This window comes from Coffea arabica, chromosome 2e (assembly GCF_036785885.1).
Source record: "Coffea arabica cultivar ET-39 chromosome 2e, Coffea Arabica ET-39 HiFi, whole genome shotgun sequence".
Taxonomy (NCBI): domain Eukaryota; kingdom Viridiplantae; phylum Streptophyta; class Magnoliopsida; order Gentianales; family Rubiaceae; genus Coffea; species Coffea arabica.
The window spans coordinates 75,379,057-75,397,731 of NC_092313.1; the positions used below are offsets into that span (position 1 = coordinate 75,379,057).

The following is an 18,675-nucleotide window of genomic DNA, read 5'->3' on the forward strand; positions in this document are numbered from 1 at the left end:
TTATAAACATAATTTACCATTCGTAAGGGAATCAGAGCACAATACAATTCAATTGCTATAGCATCGGAAAAGAAAGAGAAGACAACTTTTTCTTATTCAAAATATAGGTTATTTTTCTCAGAGTCCTTTAAGGAAACTATAATCGAAAGTATACAACGATCTAAGGCTGCAAAACAAACCGAGCCGCTCTCGAGTCAAGCTCGAGCTACCTCGAGTCGAAATCGAGCTTGAACTCGAGCTCAAAATATTAAGATCGTTAGCTTGCGAGCCGGCTCACGAGCTCGAGTATATATATATATATATATATATATATTATTTATTTTTTTATTTTATGTATATATATTTTTTTATTTTAATAGTAAAATTACATATATATCCTTAATATTTTATTATTTATGAAGAAAACAATATCTTTAAAAAATAAAATAAAATAATTATTTTTTAATTTTTTCGAGCTCGAGCTTTAAATTGTCAGCTCGTCGAGCTCGAATTCAATAAAATTAAGTCAAGACTCGGCTCGATTAGGCCAAAACTCGACTCGACTCGGCTCGTTTGCAGCCCTACAACAATCATGTACTTGGATTTCATAAATCAATAAAACAAACAATTGAAACTACCAAAGTGATGATGTAATTCCAATTTATTGATTTAAATCCATATTCATTTTTATACAACAAAGAAGCACTTAACCAAATCGAAACAAAATGGCAATACCTTTAATCCTCCCTCTCATAAAAACCAATATTGGTTTGCCTTATGTTGCATATTTATCAAAGCAAATTACTCGGATAGCTACTAAAATTTTCAAATAGTCGAGTTTGGTTACTTAATATTAATGGTATGTTTTACCCCATTGATTTATCAAGAGTGTAAATTTAGGGCTATTTCATCTGATTTCACTATTAACTCTACCAGATCTAGTTATTAATAGTATGTCTCTTGAATCGTGTAGACCTTTAGGTTTAGTAGAGTTAACAGTGGAATTAGATGAAATGACCTAAAATTTGCACTTTTGATAACTCAGTGGATAAAAACATATTATTAACAGTTGAGTGATCAAATCTTAACTATTCAAGAAGTTTAGTAGCTATCCAGATAATTTGCTATATTTATTACCATAACATGGCATATGGTATTTGTTGGTTAAAAGGTAATGATGAGGTTTGCAAATTATGTGAGCATTTCCGCAAATATTTACTAACTATTTAAGTATTCTAACCACGATTGAAACTAAAGCCCACCCCAAATTCCCAATTGCTACCCCAGCAAAAACTTGTTGATGAAAAGACAAAGAAAAAAAATAAAAAAGAAAACAAAGTAAAGAATTTACGGTGAGAATCTCTGTTACCCATATGTAAAGTAACTAGGATTTGCATGGGAGGGGTGTTTGTTACCCAATGTAAAGTAACTAAGGTTTGCTTAAGAGGGTTTTTTTTTTAAAAAAAAAAAAAATTTTAACAGCTTTATCTATAGAAACCCTCTAAAAAATATTTCAAAAATTTAAAATACACACATCAAAAATATCCCAAAACACAAAATTTTTTTTTTGCCTTTCTTCTTCCTCCTCTTTCCTAGCACGTTTGCTAGCATCTCTTCTAGTGCCACCCTCTCTCCTAACCTTTTTTCCTTCATCTCCCTTTCCCCAGCACACCATTCCCCTCTTTCTTTTTTCCCCTACCCCCGTGACCTCTGGTTGAATGGAAGAGGAGAGGAGGAAAAGGGGTAAGAAGAAAAAGAAGAGGGAGTGAGAGAGAGAAGGAAAAAAAAAGGCAATAGCAACTAGTATGGTGGCAGTGAGGGAGAAGGGAGAATAAAAACCAGGTGTGAGAGGAGGAAGAAGAGAGAGGAAAGAAAGAAAAAGAAAAGGAAAAAAAAGAAAGTTTTTTAAGTTTTTCAAACCCTAAATACGCAAAAAAATTTCAATAATTTCTACAGTAAGTTACGATAAAATTTTATACAAACATCCAAATAACATACTTTCTAAATTGACCCTAAAGGCCACATTTTGCATTTAGGGCTCACTCTCACAAGCAATGTCATGTGAAAAATATTTTAGAAAGAGAGAGGGAGAAACAACTAAATAAGTGTGTTAATGGTCAAATCAATAGAAGCTATAGAAGATTGGAACAACAAATGAGAAATTTGTGAAGTTGACAAAAATTGACAAATTAGACTTGTTTAGAAAAGGGTAAATTGCTCAAATACCTAAGAGAATTCAAGTTTTTGGATTTTTCCTAAAACTCTTTACTACATTTACCTCAAATACTGATAAGAGAATTCAAAATTTTAAAAATCTGCTTTCAATTGTGAAGTCTGGCAAATTAGACTTGTTTAGAAGAAGGTACCTCAAACACTTATAAGAGAACTCAAAAAATTTTAAAAATTTTCCTTTGAACTTTTTAGTATAGGTTGGGAGTTTGAAATGCAGAGTAGAGATACATAAGCTTGTAGGAGAGAGTTAGGCTCTAAGAATTTAAGGAGAAAATAAAAAGGAAAAAAACAAATGAAAAGAATAATGAAAGCACAAAGAAATACATACAAACAACAAAGAAAATATGACAAACACCAATATGATATATCGAGATAATCATGCATGTTATACCAATTCATAAAATGTCAAAAAAGAAGTAATTACAAAAATAATCCTATCTGTATATGATGAAGAGTTCAACAGATAAAGTGAGACGAATTTTCGTTAAAGTGGTAATCAAATCATAACTCACCATTTGGTGGCTCTAGCATAAATTACCTTTAGAGAAAGAAACAGAAACTGATTTTTTTTTTTTCATGTTAGTGAAGTATCATTAATCAATGAAAGAAATAATTGAAATTACCAAACTCACAGTCTAATTTTAGTTTATCCCCTTATCAATTTAGATCCACATAATTATTCTATTTCCGGTATAAAATATCACAAATCGAAGACATGCATAAGAAAGAAAAATAGTAAATTGATCAAAGTAATCATATTATGTGGAAACAAACAAATGGGTATTATTATTCACTTTATCCACTATACTTTCCCGAATTATGAAAATTTACCAATTACATCGAAATTTTACAAAAGGAGAAAATATAAATAAGAAATCTCGATCTCGAATTTGAGTGACCAGCACTTAAACAAAAAAAAAAAAAAAAGAAGAGTAAAATTCAATTTAACCAATTACTCTGACCACGGTTAGAATTGAAACCACCCAATTCCCAAAGTTGTCTGGTCGAGGAAAAGACAAAAGGCAGAAAAAATATTAAGAAAAGGAAAAAGATTTACAGAGAGAGAGAGAGAGAAAAAAAATATTTATTACCCCTCCCCGCGGCCCCATATATAAATAACCAATATATCAGCTTGGCTTTTTATTCGGGGCTTTCTCTCTACTAGAAAAAACAATTGCGTGTGTAAAAATTTTTCGAGGAGAGAGAGAGAGAGCAGAAAAAGGGGGGAAAAATAAAGGAAAAACGGCTGAGTGGAGTGTGTGTAGTGTGTGCGAGTCAAATCAGTAGATTCCGGCGACGTCGGGGGTGACTTTTCGCCGGCTACAGGATCGATCTGTAACTGGCCCCACAATTCCCGCCTTGAACCAGCCCCACGCCAGACCCTACTCCCAGCTTCACATCTATCTTCTTCATTTCTCAGCAATATTTTGGCTCTATTAAAATTGTAATTTTTTTTTTTTTGGTTTTCAAATCTAGAGAGAGAAAAAATTTAAACAGCAAAAAAAGGGGGTGGCGGGTGCTTTATTATAGATACAGGGCATTTGTATCTATATCCCTTGTGGGACAGCGGTACGTCAATTTTTACGTTGAGATCGGACTCGAGAAAAAAGGGAAGGCTGCGCTTAAACGACATCTGATTTTTTTTTTCCTTCTTTTCCTTTTTTATATTTTGTTTGAAAACCTGCGCGCCTGAAATTTTGTTGGAGGGTTTTGGTTGGGCCTTTTGGTTTTCTTGGGCTGAATGAGAAATATTTTTGGGGGGTTTTTAATTTTTAATGGTTGTATGTTAATTTTTTTTGGGGGAAAAAGTTGAGATTTCTGCATGCAATCTGGGGGTGGTGGGGCCCAGCAGGGCAGTGGGCATGGGCGGAGTGCGGCGGTGTCGCCTGCTTCCTCCTCTTCTGGGGTGTCGACGTCTCAGCTGGGACTTGACCAGCAGCAGCAGCAGCAGCAGCAGCAGCAAAGGCAGGTTAGGGTTTTACATGCTTAATACTGGATTTTTTTATTTTCACATTTTTCTGTTAGTGATTTTGGGTTTTTGGTTTCTGTAATTAGCACTTTTCAGCTGGTTGGTTTTAGGTGTGAGTTGCAAAATTTGTACTGATGTTGTAATCAAATTTCATATTAGTCATTGATTGGCTTCAGGGATTTGATAGAATAGTGTTGATGTGTTTGACGATATGCTTTCCTCCCCCCTTCCCTATGGTTCCTGTTACAAATATGGTGGATTAGAAACATTGGATCTGAATTCAAGGGGGATAAGCTGTTATAGTCCTCGTTTAGCTAGCTTGGAAGTTATTGGTTGCTGGTAGTTGAGTTTGATCGTTTTTGACTTGGAAGTTTCAGACGCAGTGTTGATAACAGCAATGACCAAGGGTATAAATGAGGCACCTACACTTTTTTGTGTGCATATGTGTTTGCTTATGTTGAATAATGTACAAGTTTGCCTGGTTTCTTTTTTTTTGTTTAGAAGACTGATTGTAATTTTCAAGGGGGTCCCAAAGGTATGCTTTTGCAGTATTAGTTCTGTGTCAAAGGTAAGGTTTGCATGAATGTGGGTTTTACTGGGATTTGTTTTGCCTAGCTAGGTAGTGGTGGAGCTTTTACCATCATTGAGTTCCAAACTCTTGGGATTTGACGAGAGGCGCTCTGATATTGTTAACTAACAGTGTTTTTGTTCAATTTAGTGTTGGGTTCTGATGTGCATGTGATGATGTAGCATTTCGTCCATTTGTGTCTTTCCAGGGTGCCTCCTTTAACATCAATGATTGTCTTATTTCAGTGCTCAGTTTGGAGGATTTCCACATTTGATCATGTTTAATGTGAAATAGACCCATTAGGGACAAATTACATGCAAGACAAATTACACACTGGACGAATTAATATTTAAGATGAAATCATGTGGTATCTAGTAAAAAAATTCCAGGAACTAATAGATGTATTGTCTTTAAAGTGATATAGATTCATTGAACGTGAATTACAGACAAGAAAAAATTCTTTTGGATGAAAAAATTACAGGAGAAGTAGTGAAGTCAGCACTTTTTGGATGATCTCTGCTTGGGACTTATTATACAGTTTTGACTGGTCATTTCATCAACTTTGTGGTTATGGTATTCTATTGAACTTTCCTAATTTTATTGGTTTACTGCAGATGGATATTCTTTTTTCTCTTGGCGTTCTTGTTTTCTCAACATAGGTTTGTGTCTATGAAGTGCAATTTCATTAACTTGGAAAGTGCAAAAATTAATGAAGTGACTATTACAACCGAACTTCTGTTATTGTTATTTGTCTTGTAGCGTCTGAATTTTATTAATTCCTTTTTGAATTTTGATCTCTAGAATTTCTGTCTATCAAATAGCTTCTTCTTTGTATTATAAACTTTGAACTGTGCCTGTTTCTTCTTGAACCATTGGTGGTTAATTGGCTCTTTTGAGAGACATTCATGTATGCATGGTTTTTTGAGACATTTTTTATGCAGTCCTTACAACAGCAGTTCCTTAGAAGACCTGAAGGGAATGACCCCATTTTAGCCTATCAGGCTGGAAGTATCCATGGAGTGATGGGAGGAGGCAACTTTGCTGTGCCTTCAGGCTCCATGCAGTTGCCTCAACAGCCTAGGAAGTTTATGGATCTTGGCCAACAGCAAATCCCTTCCAGTGGCCGAGAGGAGGGTCAAGGTAGGAGTCAGGCCTTTGAGCAACACTTACTGAACCCAGTGCATCATGCTTACTATGCTTTCCAGGCAGCCCAGCAGAAATCACCTCTAGGAATGCAGCCTCAACAGCAAATGAAAATGGGGATGTTCAGCCCTCCTAGCAAGGATCAAGAAATGCGGATGGCAAATATGAAGATGCAGGAGCTCATTTCTGCACAGGCGGCTAATCAGCCTTCGGCATCATCTTCAAAAAAATCAGTCGAGCATGTAACTCGTGGTGGTGAGACTCAAGGGGACCATGCTAAACAGCATCTACCAGATCAAAGGGCTGATTCAGAGTCTCCTAACCAGCCAAAATTACTTGGCCAAGCAGTGCCGGTGAAGCCCATGCCTGCACCACAATCTCAACAAAATTTTCAGAACATGGCAAACAATCCTAATGTTATGGCTGCACAAATGCAGGCCTTGGCCCTTGAGCGTAATATTGACCTTTCAAATCCTGCAAATGCAAATCTGATTGCACAATTTCTCATGCAGTCTCGTATGATTTCACAGCAAAAAGCAAATGAAAGCAATGCTGTCGTACAGGCTTCATCTCTTCATGTGCAAAAACAGCCAGTTAATTCACCAACGGTGGCCAATGAAAGTTCTCCTCGTGGTAACACATCAAGTGATGCATCTGCGCAGTCTGGCTCGGTCAAAGCTAGATACCCTTCTTCATCTGCTTCTCCCAGTTCAGCTCCCAGTGCAGCTGTGGTAGGTAACTCCAGTAATGTCCCATTGCAGCAGTTTTCCCTTCATGGAAGAGACAGCCAGTTACCTCCAAGACAGCCAAATACAATTGCCAATGGAATGCCTCCGATGCCTCCCTCAAACTCACCTTTGAACTTAAAGCAGGGATTGGATAATGCATTACTGGCCAAAGGTGCACAGATCGGGCCAGAAACTTTGCAGATGCAATACGGAAGGCAGCCAAATCGATCTTCTTCACAATCTATGGCTTCATCGAATGATGGGATCCTGGGAAATACCTCTACTTCTCAGGATGGAACAGGAGCCAAGATGCAGCAACAGAACCTAGGGTTTACAAAGCAGCAACTGCATGTTCTCAAAGCACAAATACTTGCTTTCAGGCGCCTTAAGGTTTGTGTATTTTGTAAGCATGCTATGCATTTTATACTTTTCTTGTTAGGCTGCATTAACATGCTTTTGAGGTATCTTTTTCCTGCTTACAGAAAGGAGATGGATCTCTGCCACGAGAATTACTCCAAGCTATTGCACCACCACCACTGGAGATGCAGATGCAGCAGATGCTTCTTCCTGCTGGAGCTCTTAATCCAGAAAGATCTGCTGTTAAAAATGTAGAAGAGCATGAGAGGCAGTTTCAGTTGGGTGACAAGGCTACTCAGCAGGCAACCAATGGTGATGGACGACACAGATTAAAGGATGAAGCTGCAGGAGATGAGAGTGCAACTGCACCTGCAGTTAATGTGCAAAGTCTGGCAGTGCCAGTGAAGGAACCTACACCTATGGTCTCTGTTCGGAAAGAGGAGCAGCAAACTACTGGATCTTCTGGTAAATCTGAGCCAGAAGTTGAACGTGCAAATCAGAAATTTCCTATCAGAAATGAATTTGCAGCAGAGAGGGGCAAAGCAGTTACCTCACAGGCAGCTATTCCTGATACAGCACCCGCAAAAAAACCTGTACAAGGAAATGTCACTCAACCTAAAGATGTTGGTTCAACTAGAAAGTATCATGGACCACTGTTTGATTTTCCTGTCTTTACTCGGAAACATGATTCTTTTGGGTCATCGTTGATGATGAACAACAATAATAACCTTACTCTTGCTTATGACATCAAGGATCTTCTTGCTGAGGAAGGCATGGAAATTTTCAGAAAGAAGAGGGAAGAAAATATTAGGAAGATTGGTGATATACTGGCTGTAAATTTGGAGAGGAAAAGAATCAGGCCAGATCTTGTTTTACGTTTGCAAATAGAAGAGAAAAAACTTCAACTGGCGGATGTTCAGGCTCGCTTGAGAGATGAGATTGAGCAACAGCAGCAAGATATAATGGCAATGCCTGAGAGGCCGTATAGGAAGTTTGTTCGGCTTTGTGAGCGCCAACGACAGGAACTTGCTAGGCAAGTTCAGGCCTCACAGAAGGCCTTGAGAGAAAAGCAACTGAAGTCCATTTTTCAGTGGCGTAAGAAACTCCTTGAGGCGCACTGGGCCATTCGTGATGCTCGAACTGCACGTAACAGGGGAGTTGCTAAATATCATGAGAGGATGTTGAGGGAGTTCTCGAAGAGAAAGGATGATGATCGCAATAAAAGGATGGAGGCTTTGAAGAATAACGATGTTGAGAGATACAGGGAGATGTTGCTTGAGCAACAGACTAGTATCCCTGGCGATGCTGCAGAGAGATATGCGGTTCTCTCATCGTTTTTATCTCAGACAGAAGAGTATCTTCACAGACTGGGAGGTAAAATTACTGCTGCAAAAAATCAACAGGAGGTGGAAGAGGCTGCTAATGCTGCTGCAGTTGCTGCTCGAGCTCAGGTAAACCATCTTCTGACTCTTGCAACTTTACCATCCTCTCATCCCCCCAATCTCCCCCCCCCCCCCCCCAAAAAAAAAGAAAAAGAAAAGAGAAACAAAGGAAGGAAAGAAAAAAGTAGAAAGGGAAGAAAGACTGAAGAAACAGGTTAAGGGTGAGTTGCTTGTCTTTGGCTTTGTATCTCTATGAGTCCTTTGAAGTGGTACATCATTGGCTTTCGACACTATACTTATTGGCAGAACAGAAGGAGAAGTCCACTTTTGAATATAAGGAAAGTTGTTTGTCAATGTGACTGGAAGAAGGGAAAAAAAGGGAAGTCATTCCTTTAAACGGAGAGAATTAAAGTCAAAGTTGGTAGTCATTTGGATGAGTGAGCAATCACCTTTTCATGCTAATTCCTGCAAATTAGCTGGACATAAAAAGGAGGAAATATTTTCCTCCAAGAAAGTCTTTTGCCAACTTTCTCATGAACCAGATGTTTAAGAAGAAAAAGCAACTGATTTTCTTGACTTTATACCATGTTCCCTTCATTGAAACTGTATCAGAAATAAACTGTTGGGAGTGGAGGGACCTATTTGTACATTAACTACCCCTTTTCTGTGATTATCGCTCTATTCATGTCATGTGATATGCTAATTTGGTTGATTTTAGTAATTTTGTCTACCCACTTTTTTCTCACATTGTATGTACTTGGATTGGTTTCTTAGTCGTCACTGACATGTGCTTCTGGATGAAAAGGGTCTCTCTGAAGAAGAAGTAAGATCTGCAGCAGCCTGTGCCAGGGAGGAAGTAATGATCAGGAATCGGTTCTCTGAGATGAATGCCCCGAGGGATAGCTCATCTGTCAACAAGTGAGTTTGTTTTTTATCTGATTAGGTTGTGCATTGGCATTTATGTTGTATGGACAATTGTAGCAGTTTTTGCAGTTTCTGGATATGATTTCAGTGTCGTTACAATTGAAGCCTCTTTTGTACTTCCTGGATATGAATTTAGCAGTACTAATTTGTGTTTGGGCTGCATTGTACTGAATGCATCTGTCATTTGATTCTGATTTCAACTGTAGTTTATCTGCAGATTCTTACTTGCAAATGGCAAGAGATTCTAGTGTTTTTACTTGTTCAATGGTTTTGGAGGGTACTGTGAAATTTTCTTGTACTTCCCAATATAGGTGCATAGTGTGTCATTTTTCGTTCTTTTGCACCAGGTACTATAATCTTGCACATGCTGTGAATGAAAGGGTTATTAGGCAGCCTTCAATGTTGCGAGCTGGAACTCTACGAGACTATCAGCTTGTAAGTTGCAATATCTTCAATATTCATACAGTGCTGACATTCTTCTCAAAAACTGGATGCTCAAGTTGATTATCGTGTTCAATTCTTTAAATAATGCAGGTTGGCTTGCAGTGGATGCTTTCTTTGTACAACAATAAACTTAATGGAATTTTGGCAGATGAGATGGGTCTTGGAAAGACAGTGCAGGTGACTGGCTATTGTATAAATATGTTGGTGGTTCAGAATTTTTTGGTTATAATTTTTTTTTTGGGAGCAAGGAAAAAGAAGAATTTTGCTGATCATTACTTTGTGGCCTTCTGTCATATTTGGTTTATGCTATGGTTCCCTTTATTGTTGAATTTGTATACCAGATAATTGGAGTACTCCTTTTATCTTTTTCTCTTTCGATTTTTCGCCTGTAGGTTATGTCATTAATTGCCTATCTCATGGAGTTCAAAGGAAATTATGGCCCACACCTTATTATAGTTCCGAATGCTGTTCTCGTTAACTGGAAGGTTGGCTTTCTTTTAATTACCCTTGCATCCTTGTTTGGAGTTGTAAAGTTTTTTATTTATCTAATTTAGCTTGTATTTTAGAGTGAACTTCACAATTGGCTTCCAAATGTGAGCTGTATTTATTATGTTGGTGGAAAGGACCAACGATCAAAATTGTTTTCTCAAGTAAGTCAGGCTGTTGAGTTTGCATCTTTTATATTCTTGCTTCCATCATTCACATTCATCAGTTCCCTGAACTTCGTGATATTTCATTCAGGAGGTTTCTGCAATGAAATTTAATGTGCTTGTGACTACCTATGAGTTTATTATGTATGATCGCTCAAAACTTTCTAAAGTGGATTGGAAGTATATCATAATTGACGAAGCACAACGAATGAAGGACAGGGAGTCAGTTCTAGCTCGTGATCTTGATAGGTATCGCTGCCAAAGACGCTTGCTTCTGACAGGGACACCTTTGCAGGTTGGTTAAGGCTATCAATTGTTTATATTGTCATTTTTGTGGAACAAGAATCTCATTGTAGTTGTTCTTTTTAAGTCTTAAAGGAGTAAGATTTTTAACTTATAAATGATTGTTTTCAGCTGTCTTATGGTCCTCAATATTATTAGTTTTCTTCCAGCGGGGCTGGCAGGTGGAAGGCTAAGTATGAATCCAAAGGAATAAAAAAGTACCCGTGATGAAATCATTCATTCTTCAGTGTGCCTGTTGCTCAAATGATTTAAATACCTTTTTGCTTTTGATTTTAGAAAAAGCTACTTTATGTTCTCAAGTACTTAAAATATGCTTTTAGCATTTTTGGAGGCAAAATAGCTGAAGATCAAAAGCAACAGAACAGACGCTTCTGATTTTCTGATCTGCTTCTAATAATCAGAAACAATTGAGAGCTTGCCCAATATGTTTGCTTTTCATTTTATTTTTTCCTGGTAAATTTGTGATATTACTCAAAAACCCGTTTTTTGAAGATTTTATGAGTAAAAGCTTAGTTGAATGTTTGTGCAATAGCATGGTATATAACATGTTTTAGAGATTACTAGCCATGTTAGCGGTTTTCTTATTTAATATAAGGATCAGTTCTACAAAAAGAAAAAGAAAGGTTGTTATGAACTATTTTTAGAGTTACCTATTGACTAAACCATGATGCACTTTTATTTGTTTCTTTGTCTTGGGGTCCTTATAATCTAATCAGGCTCCATGAAGACTAATTATTTCTGGAACAGTACTCTGTATGGTGACTGTCCAATTACATAAAATTGGAATCTTAGGGTGAAAACACAATGGTAAATGTTTTTCTAATGCCACTTTTAATTTAAGTCATTAATTGCTCAGGCTGGCATGCATATCTGGTTAATATATCAACTGATTTTGCCATATTGATGCATAAATAACGAAACATGCAGATTTGTATACTTTGCACATCCTTTGCACGTTTCATGTGTTGGATGTCACTATTTAGTGCAACTTTTGCTTCTCCTCCTATATCTGTAAGATGCTAAGAAAGAATCTCAGAAGGAAATGAGGAAGGCAAAGCCAAAGAAAAACAATGAGACGTAGCATAGAACAAAGAAAAAGTCATAACAGATTTGGATGATGCTTCTTACTTTATTTTTTACTTTCCTTTTACTCTTTTAGAGTTACATGAAATATAATTGTTTTTTATCTTCTTTCTTGCAGAATGATCTTAAAGAGCTATGGTCGCTTTTGAATCTGCTACTTCCAGAAGTGTTTGATAATCGTAAAGCATTTCATGATTGGTTCTCTCAACCTTTCCAGAAAGAAGGTCCTGCACATAATGCGGACGATGACTGGCTCGAGACCGAAAAGAAAGTCATCATCATCCATAGACTTCATCAAATTCTGGAGCCTTTCATGCTTAGACGGCGTGTTGAAGATGTAGAAGGCTCACTTCCTCCCAAGGTACATTTCTGAATTTTCATAATTTAAACTTTACTGTATGGATTATTTGTCATTTCAATGCCATTGCAGGTTTCCATTATTTTGAGATGTAGAATGTCAGCTATTCAAAGTGCCATATATGACTGGATCAAATCCACTGGTACTCTTCGAGTTGATCCTGAAGATGAGAAGCGCAGGGCTCAGAAAAATCCAATTTACCAGCCCAAAACATACAAGACTTTAAACAACAGATGTATGGAACTCCGCAAAGCTTGCAATCATCCATTGCTTAATTACCCCTATTTTAATGATTTCTCTAGAGATTTTCTTGTAAGATCATGTGGGAAATTATGGATTCTCGATAGGATTTTAATAAAGCTTCAGAGGAGTGGGCATCGGGTATTGCTGTTTAGTACTATGACGAAACTCTTAGATATACTTGAGGAGTATCTTCAGTGGCGAAGACTTGTCTACAGACGCATAGATGGAACAACCAGCTTAGAAGACAGAGAATCTGCTATTGTGGACTTTAATAGCCCCAATACTGATTGTTTTATCTTTTTGCTTAGCATACGTGCTGCTGGGCGCGGTCTGAACCTTCAGTCTGCTGACACAGTCATCATTTATGATCCTGATCCAAACCCAAAGAATGAGGAACAGGCAGTTGCTAGAGCCCATCGCATTGGGCAGACGAGAGAAGTAAAAGTTATTTACATGGAAGCAGTGGTTGATAAGATATCAAGCCATCAGAAAGAGGATGAACTTCGGAGTGGTGGCACAGTGGATTCTGATGATGATCTGGTTGGCAAGGACCGGTATATGGGGTCAATTGAAAGCCTCATACGGAATAACATTCAGCAGTACAAGATCGACATGGCAGATGAAGTTATAAATGCTGGCCGGTTCGATCAAAGGACTACACATGAAGAGAGACGTATGACATTGGAGACGTTGTTACATGACGAAGAACGATATCAGGAGACAGTCCATGATGTTCCATCACTTCAGGAGGTGAACAGGATGATTGCTAGGAGTGAAGAGGAGGTGGAGCTTTTTGATCAGATGGATGAAGATCTGGAATGGACAGAGGAGATGACAAGGTACGATCAGGTTCCAAAGTGGCTTCGTGCAAATACTAAGGAAGTGAATGCTACGATTGCTAATTTGTCCAAAAAACCATCAAAAAGCACCTTATTTGGTGGAAGTATTGGCGGGGAAGCTAGTGACATGGCTTCTGAAGGTGAGAAAAAACGTGGGCGACCTAAGGCAAAGAAGCTTCCTATATACACAGAACTGGATGATGACAATGGAGATTTTTCTGAAGCTAGCTCCGAGGAGAGGAATGAAGATTCTGTACGTGAAGAGGAGGGAGAAATTGGGGAATTTGAAGATGATGAATTTAGTGGTGCTGTTGGGGCACCTCCAAGTAATAAAGACCAATCAGAAGAAGATATTATTCCTTCGACTGGTGGATATGCATACCCTCGAGCTTCAAATAGCAATAAGGATATGCAGATGCTCGAAGAAGCGGGCTCATCAGGTTCATCCATGGATGGTCAAAGATTGACGCAACTCGTGTCACCTTCTGTGTCTTCTCAGAAGTTTGGTTCACTTTCAGCTTTAGATGCCAGACCGGGTTCTCACTCAAAGAAGCTTGTATGTTGCCTTTTATTTTATTTTATTTTATTTTGGTCAGGGCTATATTAGTCACATTATGGAAGCATCTGAGATGATTTATCTTTTGTTTTCCAGCCTGATGATCTAGAAGAAGGAGAAATTGCTGTGTCTGGAGACTCTCATATGGATGTCCAGCAATCTGGTAGTTGGAACCAGGATCGTGATGAGGGTGAAGAGGAACAGGTATTGCAACCTAAAATAAAAAGGAAACGCAGTATACGCCTTAGGCCGCGCCTTGTTGCAGACAGGGTCGATGAGAAGCCATCTCTTCGTCGTGGAGATTCTATTCAAATACAATATCAGGTGGATCAAAAACTTGAGTCTCAATTCAAGAATGACCGTGGACGCAAATTGCTTGGAGACTCTGCCATGTTGAAGCAGGAGCAAACTGATTCATCTATGAAGAATAGACGGAACATGAACCCCCGGAAATTACCTAATACACCTAAGATGCCTGGTCTGCTGAAATCTGGAAGGTTTGCTCATTCAGATGACACTGTTCATCACTTGAGGGAAAACTTGGATGGTAAGGGCTTAAATGCTAGTGGGACATCAACTGGTGGTTCAAAGATGACTGAGATCATTCAAAAAAAGGTCTGTAAAAGATCTACTCTTTTACTTAGTACATACACTTTTGACTTTGAGATGCTATATTTGCCTGCTCTTGATTTTCTTCTTGTTGTATGTGTTTAGCTAACTAATGGTTGGTAGAATTCTAATGAGGTTTAAGATGCTACTTCTGTGATATTAGTTTTCACATTGAAATTTAAAGCGCCACCTTTTTATTATTAGTTTCGATATCCTCAATAATCACTTAGCATTGTGCTAATGATAAGTTTTAGATCAGTAATTCCAAGTGCTGTATGTCATTATTGGTAGAATCCTCTCTATGGTAAGTTGAATGCGAGGACTGTAAATTTGTAGCCTCGATGAATCATATTAATGTACACATTGGTGACTTGCACCTATAATATCTGAGAACTTCACAATAGAGTTTATGGCAGACAATATTTGAGTTATCTAATGCAATGAGAAGTTGTCCCTTCAGTTGATAGCGATTTTGTCTCTGTGATTGATTCAGACACAGAATATCTGTGAAGAGGTCTAGGTTGGGGCTCAAAATACTGGTTTCATTTTGCATATTTTAATGCTTTTGAGGGTTAGAGATGCTTTGATATGATCTTATCATTCTTGCCTTTTTAAGTTTAGTTTTAACTGATTAGGTACCATGGGGTCTATTTCAGATTTAGCCATCCTTCTTGTGTATATATGTAATTTTTAGGGTGAAGTTGTTTTCCGAAATGCATGCATCTCGCCTGTAGTATGTTCCAAACTTACTAAAAACATCTTGTAGTATGTTCTGTTTTTTTTTAGTGTAAACAGGAGGACTCGAACCCAAGACCTCTTCCTTACACTCCCTCCCCCGTACCACCCAACCCAACTCAACCCTTCCCCTAGTATATTCAAAAAAAAAAAAAATCTCATCCTGCTCATCCTATGCTAGTAATTAATTATGTATAATAGGGACATTCTTTTCTAGAGAAACTTTCAGCAGTGAGAGTGCAAGATATATGTCACAATAAGCATTGCATGTGATTGATATTTGACACTAAATGACCAGGAATTTGTTTATTGCTTAAGGAGATATTTTTTATTCATATATACATTTCTCCAAGATTTTTTAAAGTTAAACAATGAGATAAAATTTCTTATTTTGCATGGGAAGAAGTATGTAGTTATAATGTGTAGAAAGTAAAGATAGAGATAAAAGTGAAAATATTTCAAAAGTTAAACAAACACCAGAAAAATGAAGTAAGAAAATATTTTCAATAAGCTAACCAAACACCTGAAAATGATGAAAGGGAAATGATTTTCATGGAAAATTACTTCCATGGAAAATATTTTCCCAAGGAAAATATTTTACTTCCAACCAAACAGACCCTTAGGGTTGCACTTATTCTTGGAACATAAGGTGTAGGTTTGGACACATTAAATTTGAGGTATACCAGTGATGATGTTTAGTAGTATGGTTTATAATTGCTGCTGAACTTTATCCTTAGTTGCACTTTACCTCCCTCAACTCAATAAGAGGCATTTTGCCCCCCTTATTTTATATTTTAGAACAAAAGTGCCCATTCCATATTCATTATTATTTTATTTCTCTTTCTCCTCTTTTGACCTTTTTCTTTATATTTTTTTATTTTTTTCCCTTTTCTCATGTGATGAACTATTTCTTTATCTTGCTATTATTATACATATATTAATTTTAATCTTCTTAAACTTATTTTTATTTATTTCTATCTTTTTTGTACTTTTTGTTATTCGAAGTAATAATTATTATAAAGTCTATACTATAATAAAGTATATATTATCTATGCTCTTAAATTATTTCATATATTACTTAAAGCAATACGTCTAGAGTTTAGAATAAATTAATTTTTAATAACAACAGTAGCAAATTCAAATCTTAATAACATAGCGGTTAATCAACTATAAATAAAAAAAGTAAACAAAAATGTTAGTTACTTAATTTTTTAGGATATACTTCTTAAACATTAAGTAATTTAAAATTTTAATTTGCTAATATCTTTTTAAATTGTTAAATTACTAGTAATATACACTTTTTCATTTTGATAGACATATATTAATTTTTATGCTATACACTTTGTCTTGAATTTTCTGATAGTGTAAATAAATGAAAAACAATGAAATTATGAGTAAAAGATAATTACAATATTATAATAAATGTACAAATTAGTAATACTAATGGGAGAGTGAAACAAAATAGTGACATAAGAGAAGGTGAAAAAAAAAAGAAAATAGTAAAAGAAGAAAAAATGTGAAAACAAAACGAAGTAGTGGGAAAGGAAAAGTAAGGGAATAAATGAACAAAAAACAAACAAAATAAATAAGGGTACTTTTGTCTTGAAATATCAAATAGAGGGGCAAAGTGCAACTAAGGGTAAAGTTCTGGGGGGTTTAGTGCATTTAGCCCTTTCTTTAACTGGCATTGTCTTTGGGTCTACATGGATTTTGATCCTTGCTGTTTTACTTTTTAGCTTTGATCCTGTACGTGTTATGCTATGTTCAAATAGTATTCCTAGTGGCAGTCCTAAGTAGTTTCACGAGGAAGATAGAATGTATTAACCACTTTTCATTTGAAAATAACTTTCTGGATTTTTATTTCTAGTTTTTACCTCACCACATTTTTATTCTTTATTTATGTGTCTGGAGTTTTCCTTGTTTGCAGTGCAAGAATGTGATTAGCAGGCTCCGAAAGAGAATAGACCGGGAAGGTGCACAGATCATTCCATTGCTAACTGATCTGTGGAAAAGAATTGAAAGCTCTGGTTGCACGAGTGGAGCTGAGGATAATCTCTTTGATTTACCGGAGATTGATATGCGTCTTGACAACCAAGAGTACAGGGGAGTGATGGAATTTGTTTCAGACGTGCAGCTTATGTTAAGAAGTGCCGTGCAATATTATGGTTATTCATATGAGGTATGTCTACATATTTCTTCCTACAATTTGTGGTTATGGTATGCGTGTTAGTAACTTCTTTCTTGCTAGGTTTTGCTTATACTGCATAATCTTGAAAATTATTTTCAGTTTATTGCCACCTGGTACAATTTGAAGTCATTCTCAAGATATTATTTCTGATGATATCATGATATACTTTTTTTTTTCTGGAAGGAAAAACAGGAGGATTATAAACAATTTGGTCTTTAATTTGATGCATTCCTACAATTTAGACACCTAGATATATAAAGCATTGTTTTTGTCCTCAGCCTCCCACACCCTACCCTTCCTTGCCTGGCCTTGCATGTGTGTGCATTTGTTCCAGCTACCTGTATTGTATGCTACTGTTAATCACGTAACTAAGTGATTGGTGAAAACATCATGGAACAGGTGAGATCTGAAGCGAGGAAAGTCCATGATCTTTTCTTCGACATCTTGAAGATAGTGTTTCCAGAGAATGATTTCCGAGAAGCCAAAAACTCTCTCTCTTTCACGAGTGCAGCCTCAGGCTCTGCACATGGTTCATCTTCAAAACAAGTGCTTACTGGTCAAAACAGGCGGCAAAAAGCAACGAGTAGTGCAGAACCTGAGCCTAGTCGTCCTCAGAAGCCTCAGCCTCGTGGACCAATACATGAAGACACAAAAACGAGGGGCCATGTGTCACAGAAGGAGGCAAGGCTTGGAAGTAGCAGCAGCCGGGATCTTGGCCAACAAGATGATTCACGCCCATTCGCTCATCCAGGGGAGCTTGTTATTTGCAAAAAGAAGAGAAAGGACAGGGAAAAGTTGGGATTCAAGGCGGGAAACGGTTCAGCTGGTCCTGTGTCACCTACTGGCGTCAGTCGTGGCATTAGAAGCCCTGCACAAGCTTCGATAGCCAAAGATGTGAAGCAGGTTACCCAACAGCAAGGGTGGAATAGCCAGTCTCCTCAGCAGGTGCACAGCAGTGGTGGGAATGTTGGCTGGGCCAATCCTGTCAAAAGGATGCGAACAGATGCTGGAAAGAGACGCCCAAGCCTTAATTGAGTGCGTGTATATTTTAACAAAAGAATTTGTTTTGCTAATTAGTCGAGGTGCTGGGTACAATCCGGCCCTTGTGAGTTGTAATACCTGTTAATATAGGAATTCGTGGGGATTTTCCCAGTGTATGATATTTGCTCTTCCGCAAGTCTCCTGCGTCTGTGTAGTAGTGTATTTTGAAAGGTATATTAACACTGCTTCAGCTGGGTAGGAGCTTTAAGGGGGAAAATGAGAAGATATTCTAAGGTGTCTGGAAACCTTAACCAGTGTAGTGGAAGAAAATGGTTTTTTTCGGAAAACTATTTATCATTCCAACATGGAAGCGTGATCAAGATGGCAAAATCAAACCAGTAAGA

The 18,675-nt window shown here is 37.3% G+C and overlaps 1 protein-coding gene across 1 annotated transcript; it reads left to right on the forward strand.

Annotated features, from left to right (window-relative positions):
- The first annotated feature begins 3,353 nt into the window (after positions 1-3,353).
- LOC113729502 (ATP-dependent helicase BRM-like) lies at positions 3,354-18,467 on the forward strand. The gene is made up of 14 exons (XM_072081175.1): positions 3,354-4,180; positions 5,690-7,009; positions 7,102-8,427; positions 9,164-9,276; positions 9,630-9,717; positions 9,817-9,903; positions 10,119-10,211; positions 10,293-10,376; positions 10,468-10,671; positions 11,881-12,123; positions 12,193-13,758; positions 13,855-14,373; positions 17,030-17,281; positions 17,690-18,467. The coding sequence occupies exons 1-14, from the start codon at positions 4,034-4,036 to the stop codon at positions 18,323-18,325; spliced, it is 6,678 nt and encodes a 2,225-aa protein (XP_071937276.1). The 5' UTR covers positions 3,354-4,033; the 3' UTR covers positions 18,326-18,467.
- The last annotated feature ends 208 nt before the right edge of the window (positions 18,468-18,675 follow it).